We start from the raw sequence: 7,418 nt of genomic DNA, 5'->3' as shown, positions 1-7,418 counted from the left end.
GGAACTTGAGATGGTAAACACCAATATCGCGTTAGACGGTCGGGTGGTTCGAGCAGAGTTGATTGCTCGAGCCAAATAGAAGAGTGGCGACTCTTGACTGCGCTTGTATGTCAAGTCCATCGGTAGGTTCTGGCCACGAGGCATCTCGAAGGACTCCAGATGACAATGTCACGGTTTAAGGTTGCCTGCATCAGCAGTGAGCCGGGGAATCAAAAATCGGAGCGTGACGCTATTCGTGGTGTCTGATAATCACCAGCTAGTTTCTCTCGATGGAAGAATGTACCCTGGTGCAAAAAGGGATAAAAAAAGGACAAAAAGAAAATGAGATATGACCACGCCAGGGGTCGCTACGACGAAGCTGTTAGTGATATAATCTTTGACGCACACAGAAGATGCTACTTACAACCTGGAATCTCTTGATTTCGACTGATCGTAGTCAAGCGCCTTGCCATTGGGCCACGTGGCCGTTTTTGGGTTCCCGGCAAAAAATAATTCTAACTATATATCCTTAAAAAATGAGGGGTGGATAGAAATCTGTCAAGCTAAGCGACCGGGGCATGAAATTTGTTCCCACTTTCAGTCTTCTCTCCACATCAGCGAATTTAGCACTACGCCTCCACGTTAGTTCAGCATTGTAGGTGCCAGATGTTAGTTGATATTCACTACGCGGTATCAATGCATAGTTACTGCACCGCAATAAGCTGCAAAGCATGTCTAGTTCACAGTGGATATTGGAATTGTCCCTATCACAGTCTTCACGTTAAGGTCATCATCCATGGTCTTGTCTCAGCATCAACCATTAAACTCATAAGGCCCTACAAGAGATCTTGCAAACCACCGCCTCCTAAATGGCTAGCTCAACTCATGAACTCAGCGGATAAGTGTTGAGATTTTAGATTCTGGGCTTAAATTACTGTAATATAGTACCATACCAGATAGGATTTGAGAAAGCAAAAAGACAAATCCTCGACGCCTGGATCGTCAGCATCAGCACCCCTTACCCACAGCAACAACACGCCACGCCTCGAAGAGGGGTCATGCGAAACGAAATCAGTCAATCGACAATAACTGCAGAACCTCTCGTGGCGGGCCTCCAAAGAAGAATACTCCCCAAAGCGCTGAGACGGGCCCGAACAGCCACCATCTTCAATAGCGTAGTTCACTCCGACATCGTTTCGCCCGTGGACACCGTCTCACTTTCCTCTTCCACCGTGATGACCGACCGTTCCCTCTGAGCGCTCTCCCCATCGTGACTACCAGGCCGTCCCTCATCCTCGCTGTCCTCTTCTGTCTCGGCCTGTGCCGCCTGCTCATCAATCGCCGTCATCCTGACTACAAATTCCCTCTGGAGTTCCTTCAACCACGCCGCCAGAACATCGCCTTGCATAGTTCCGTTCTGAGCCTGGACGAGATGCTCCTTAAGGTTAAGGATCAGCTTACGGCGTCGCTCGCGGATGACAGCGGCGGAGGTTTTCTTGCGCCTGAGGATGTTATTCTCGAGCTTCTGCGCGACGACTTCGGCGTGTTCGAGGACTCCCAGTGGAAGAGGTACGACGCGAGCGAGAGCAAGGCCGTAGTGGGATTCTTGGACAGCACCTTCGGCTATTTTGTAGAGCATTGTCATTGCATCGTTCTCGGTAATCTTCTGGAGTTAGTGACAGGTCTAATGTTCTTGTCGGGCTTTCGAACCTCAACGGCAAGGTGCAGGCTTATGACTCCGTTCCGCTCTGCCATGATCGTAGCTAGATCGCGAAAGTGTGTCGCAAACCATACCAATGCCTACAAGTCAGTCAGTACAAGGGCGCGTAAACAACACCCGGTGCACGAACTCTGCTCTCAACAAGAGCCTCTGCAATAGCTAGAGCAATAGCGATGCCGTCTCTCGTACTAGTGCCTCGACCAAGTTCATCGATGATAGCCCTATGTCAAATGTCAGGAGATCTGAGTTTCGGCGATGTGATGCGAACGCACATGCTTCGGCGATCAATGTTGCGTAGAATGAAAGCAGTCTCTCTCATCTCAGCAGCAAATGTGGACACATTGGCTTCGATGCTGTCGTCCATGGAGACTCGAGCGAAAAGCTGATGCAGGATCGGGAATGAAGCGTATTGTGCCGGAACACTAGTTGCAGATTAAGACAGTCTTCTCCAAAAAGCCTCAGACACCTACAAGCTTCCTATTTGTGCCATGACGGCCATGAGAGCGATCGATCGAATGTAGGTGCTCTTCCCTAAACCATTAAGATCAATACTACCCACCGGTAATAGAAACCAAACTCACCACTCATATTGCAGCCTATGGAGAAAGAGGAGAGTTAGCCAGTGGCATACGATCTACGGAGCAAGACTACGTACCTGTAATAACCTGAAATCTTGTCTGCTGAGTAGCATAGACGTCGTTAGGGATGAATTTGGTATGTTGAAGTTTTTCCCGAATTGGATGGCGACCAGATTTGATTGCCAACGTGTCAGTAATCTGAGGACGAACTGTGATGTGTTAGCCAAATACTTTGCATGACCAGACAAGCACTTACCATAGTCTTGGCTTGTAGCTGTGTGAGCAAAGGACGAAACCTGTCATTGTCATCAATGACACGTCTTGCAACACAGAAGAGTCGACTACCATATCCAGCATTGCAATACTCTCACATATTTTGAAGAGGATTGACATCTGCTCTCGAACCGCCGTTATTAGATCTTGAACAGCTTCGTCGCCTAGTGAGGTTTAGCGATAGTAGAGGATGACAGTCACAGACCATACTCATTAGAAGCACTTCTTGGTGAGAAGTGGTAATCTATCGATTTATTAGTGCGTGAAGGTGCCATACGGATTAGTTTGCCCTGCCTTTTGATTGCGTTTCATCAGCTCCAGGGTCTGACATTCAAACATGTTCTTCTTGCGAAAGACGTTGGTGAACACTGGCGGCAAAGGGCGCTGCTCGAGCTCAGAAGCTGCGATCCGGATGTAAAATTGGCGAGCGTTGTCGTATTTGAGTTCAAGGGGGAGATCGTACTCCTCTGTGACTATGGTAAGCGACCGTGAAGAATCGAACAGTCTCAAAAGCCAGACGTACCGCTCAACTCTGTAGAGTGCTGGTAAGCGTCTTCCATGGCTTCCTTGTATGTAGTTCGGGCAACATCGAGAAGTCCATTAACGCCCGACTAGCGCAGGATCAGCTCCAAAATCCTGACACAATCTTTAAAGGCTCATACCTTAACAGCGTACGTGCGTTGATTCCTTAGCTCGAGTGGCTGACCTGCATATGTCGTATTTTCGTTGATTACGGCATCAACGAGGCGCTGAACCTGAAGAACATTTTCGGGAGCACAGAGCTTTTCTGAATGTCAGAGCTGTGAAGAACTCATTTCAACGTTTCATACCTCGCGTATGTTGACCAGCATAGTGCACCTGGCTCCAGTCAAGGCCTCGTAGATGGGATTGACCGAGTTGACGAACTGCTTGAGCATGATGATATTGTTGACCGATTGCTCAGTATGCTGTAGATTCGGTTCTTTCGGGATGATGATAAGCTAGACACGATATCAATATTGGCTCCCTACGAGCAGTGGAGGCGTCGTTACGGCAGTCAATATCTTGTCAGCATCGAGGAACGATTTCAGTGCTGTGAACAGGTTAGTCATTGTAAGAAGGGCATCATAGAACTATCCACACCAGCTTTCGTAGAGTAGAACATCTCCTCTTTCGTTGTCAGCTCTTCCAATGCATCATAGCGAGTGTTGAGTGTCTCTGGGTCCGTTAGTGGTTGGAGGATGTTGCTGCGGAGGAGCCTCGATCCCATCGGCGTCAATGTCTCGTTAAGCAGGCCGAAGAGGCAGTCTCGAGATTTCGGCGTTTGAAGATTTTGAATTAGTTCAAGAGCATATATGGTGGATACGTCGATCATCATGGAACCTTCTGAGGGTTCATACTTGATTCTGAGAGAGTGATAGGGAAATGTCTTCGTGAGTCCAAGCTCGATGTACTTGAGAACCTGGAAATGAAGACTCAGTAAGAAAGAGTCTAATTGAGGTCTCGTGCGACTCACGGCTGCAGTACAGCAAACTGCGAAATAGTTGCCTCCGACGGAAATCTTGATAGCCTCAACATCTTCCTTGAAAGCAAGCTGCTGAATGTACTCCAAGCCAGTTGATTCAGCCCAGTACCGACGATCCAGAAGAGTTATCTTGCTGTCGAGGACTTCCAGATTCTCCTCGATGATTGAGAAGAGCTTTGACTTGGGACTAGCCGCCGTAGTCACAATCAATATCTCAGAAGGGCCGTAGACTCTCAGCTTGTGGATCGTTCTCACGTAAGTTTGACTGTCGCAAATTTGGCACAATACTGCCTCTCCGGTGTCGAGATTGACGAATGCAAGGCCAACCGTCGGGGAGATGCCACGAGACTCGCTCACAGCACAAACAACTTGCTGGGCCTCGACTCTAGCAATAGTTGAGGCGCCAGTTCTTGGGCGTCCAGTTCCGGGTCGACCATTGCTCCTGCGACTAGTCCTCGGACGAGAAGTCGTGCCTGTATTGTCAGCGTACAGATAGGAGGGATACGAGGTTGAAGCTGATGTGAGTGATGTCGAGGGGCGCCCACGCGAGCTTCGTGAGGCCATCACGTTTATTAGTGTGCCTGTTTTGTGAGTGTAAATCAGTGGCCTCTTCCGAGGGGTTCAAATTGGCCTCTCATCCGAGACATTCGGCTGAGAGTGTGGATGCCAGACGGGAGGACCCCAGACACCGTCAACGTGAGAGCAAAACGGCCGTGCGCTGTGGCCCGTTTAGTCAGGCCCAGTTTAGTCACTTGGGCCTGGCTAAACGGTCCACTGTCCCGAAATCTTGGCTCGTAGGGCTGAACCTTTTCCAGGATTCAATTTCTCACACTCCTCCACGTCGCACATCTCACCAAACACGCTGAAGTCTTGCGACTGTAACTACCATGGCGACGGTCCCCCCGCCCCCCAGTAAACGGCAGAAAACCGCTGCTGCAGCCCTTGCTCAGACACAGGCCGATGTCACAGAAGACATGCCCGAAGGCGCAATTCGCGTCCGATTCGTAGATCAAGCGACAGGTGAAGCTGGCAGCCTGCCTGTGATATCAATAGCTCTGGCAAATGCGACCACCAAGAACCTCGAATTGCTGCTCAACGAGCTGCAGGAGCGCGGTGATGACCGCATCCCATACCGATTCTTCTACACCTCTGGAGGACCCCCATATGATGGCGGAGGGGAGGCACTAGGTGACCGTTCAGACCTCTACAATGCCTTAGTCAAACCCGGCAAGATATCTGCAGAAAGCGAGGTTACACTGCAATATGCCCCACAGGCCGTTTTTCGAGTACAAGCAGTTTCTCGGTGCGCAGCGGCAATATCAGGACACGGAGAGAACATACTTACCGCTCAGTTCTCCCCGGCAAATTCACAGAGATTAGCTACTGGAGCGGGAGATAATACTGCAAGAGTAAGAACGATTCTTGTCGCACTTTGAGACGCTTTGCTAAGACTTTCCTAGATATTCGACTGCGAAACCGGCACTCCAGTCCATACCCTCAAAGGCCACACCTCATGGGTCCTTGCCGTAGCTTGGTCACCAGAAGGCAACATTCTTGCGACAGGTTCGATGGATAACACCGTGCGGTTGTGGGATCCCTCTTCGGGCCAGGCTTTGGGGACAGCATTGAAAGGTCACACCAAATGGGTCAACTCGTTGAGCTGGGAGCCCTACCACCTACAAGCAACGGGGCGCCCTCGAGTCGCATCATCCTCAAAAGACTCAACAGTCCGAATATGGGATGTTGTTGGAAGAAAGATCGATTTTGCCCTTACTGGCCACAAGGACTCCGTTACGTGTGTTAAATGGGGCGGAACAGGCTTGATCTATACCACTTCGCATGATAAGACGGTCAAAGTATGGGAAGCGTCCACTCAAACCCTCAAGTTCACTCTGACTGGCCACGCTCATTGGATCAACCATATGGCCTTGTCATCAGAATTTGCCCTACGCACTGGGTACCACGATCACACTGGCAAAGTCCCGGGAAATGAGGTAGAAAAAGTCGCAAAAGCTAAAGAACGCTTCGAAAAGGCCGTCACAGTAGGGGGGGAGATTGTCGAGCGTCTGGCCACTGCGTCTGATGATACTACAGTTTTCCTTTGGTCTCCGCTAACTTCGAGGAAACCGATTGCCCGGCTTACGGGCCACCAGAAGCAGGTCAATCATGTCACATTTAGCCCCGACGGCTTCTACGTTGCCTCGGCTGGTTTTGACAATCACGTCAAGTTATGGTCTGCTCGAGACGGAAAGTTCCTCTTCTCACTCCGCGGGCACGTGGCATCAGGTAATACTCACATGAAGAACAAGAGCTGCTACGCTTGCTAACATTTTTTGCAGTATATCAATGCTGTTTCTCCGCAGACTCGCGACTGCTTGTCTCAGCAAGCAAAGACACGACGCTCAAAGCTTGGGACGTACGAACCGGCAAGCTTAAGCAAGACCTACCCGGACATAAGGACGAAGTCTATGCTGTTGACTGGAGCCCTGATGGCGAAAAGGTGGGTAGCGGGGGTCGCGACAAGCAGGTCAGGATATGGAGGAACTGAGCGATGATGGGGCAAATGGATCAAAAACAGGCGTTGATAGATATTCGATCTTCACGGCCACATTACTGTGACAACTTGCAACAAAGATACCCAAATCTTTCCAGGGATAGGATGAAATCAAAAGTGTTTCTATACTTGTCTATCATTGCTTGAGGCGCCTCAACAGGTCTTCGTCTTGTGAAATCTGGACATGGGCTTATCTATGTACAGGGGTTTGACGCCGCTCGAGGTGCTCCGACGTGCTTTAGAAAATCTGGATATGTCTACCTGTGTACACTCGTTTAATGCCGCTTGAAGCACGTTTGTATATTTCTAGAAATCTGGTTGAAACGATACGCAAGCGCTAGTCGAGTCTAGATACAGGCACGGTGCACAACGCTTTGCGACTGTTTGACGTGCCTCTATATATTTTCTAGGATAAGCATACTCATCACCCCCCTTTTTGCTACGTATCACCCCCCATTTTGCTGCATATCACCCCCCCTAGATTTAGCCTAGCTCTGGCCCGTATTAATATTGTTCCACCAATTATGCTTACTTATTTGCAGATTATGCAAAGAATTACATAACTCCTAGAAGCGGAAAGCGCCTAAATAGCCACCTCTTAATTGCTGATTGAAAGGAACGTCGTATACACCATTATACCAAGGTTTCACACTCGAATATCCTCATGCTGCACCGGCTCCTTTACTACAAACAGCCTCCTCCTTAGGAGTAGACAGAGGGCCATCCTTAAGGGCTGGTTGACTGTTGGAGACTAAGGAAATAGAGCCCTTAGTTACTATTAGGGTGCCGGCTTATCTGGGGGAGAGATCG

General features: G+C 49.5%; 2 protein-coding genes across 2 annotated transcripts; one reads left to right on the top strand and one right to left on the bottom strand.

Moving 5' to 3' along the window:
- Positions 1-815: 815 nt before the first annotated feature.
- BDZ99DRAFT_570918 (DNA mismatch repair protein MutS) lies at positions 816-4,618 on the bottom strand (the record flags this gene model as incomplete). Its single annotated transcript, XM_033728046.1, has 16 exons — positions 816-1,642; positions 1,690-1,779; positions 1,830-1,920; positions 1,972-2,121; positions 2,170-2,230; positions 2,281-2,295; positions 2,355-2,486; positions 2,534-2,573; positions 2,623-2,714; positions 2,880-3,017; positions 3,074-3,161; positions 3,213-3,332; positions 3,381-3,530; positions 3,582-3,622; positions 3,673-3,991; positions 4,046-4,618. The coding sequence occupies 16 exons, from the start codon at positions 4,616-4,618 to the stop codon at positions 1,160-1,162; spliced, it is 2,583 nt and encodes an 860-aa protein (XP_033577295.1). The 3' UTR covers positions 816-1,159.
- A 320-nt stretch (positions 4,619-4,938) lies between these two features.
- Positions 4,939-6,728, top strand: BDZ99DRAFT_416619 (WD40 repeat-like protein; the record flags this gene model as incomplete). Its single annotated transcript, XM_033716792.1, has 3 exons — positions 4,939-5,463; positions 5,515-6,340; positions 6,394-6,728. 3 exons carry the CDS (start codon positions 4,942-4,944, stop codon positions 6,600-6,602), a joined length of 1,557 nt encoding a protein of 518 aa, XP_033577294.1. The 3' UTR covers positions 6,603-6,728.
- Between the last annotated feature and the right edge of the window lie 690 nt (positions 6,729-7,418).

The sequence above is a fragment of the Mytilinidion resinicola genome, assembly GCF_010093595.1.
Source record: "Mytilinidion resinicola strain CBS 304.34 unplaced genomic scaffold BDZ99scaffold_9, whole genome shotgun sequence".
Classification (NCBI taxonomy): Eukaryota; Fungi; Ascomycota; class Dothideomycetes; order Mytilinidiales; family Mytilinidiaceae; genus Mytilinidion; species Mytilinidion resinicola.
The sequence above is the reverse complement of the archived record's forward strand: the minus strand, read 5'-3'. Positions and strand labels throughout refer to the sequence as shown.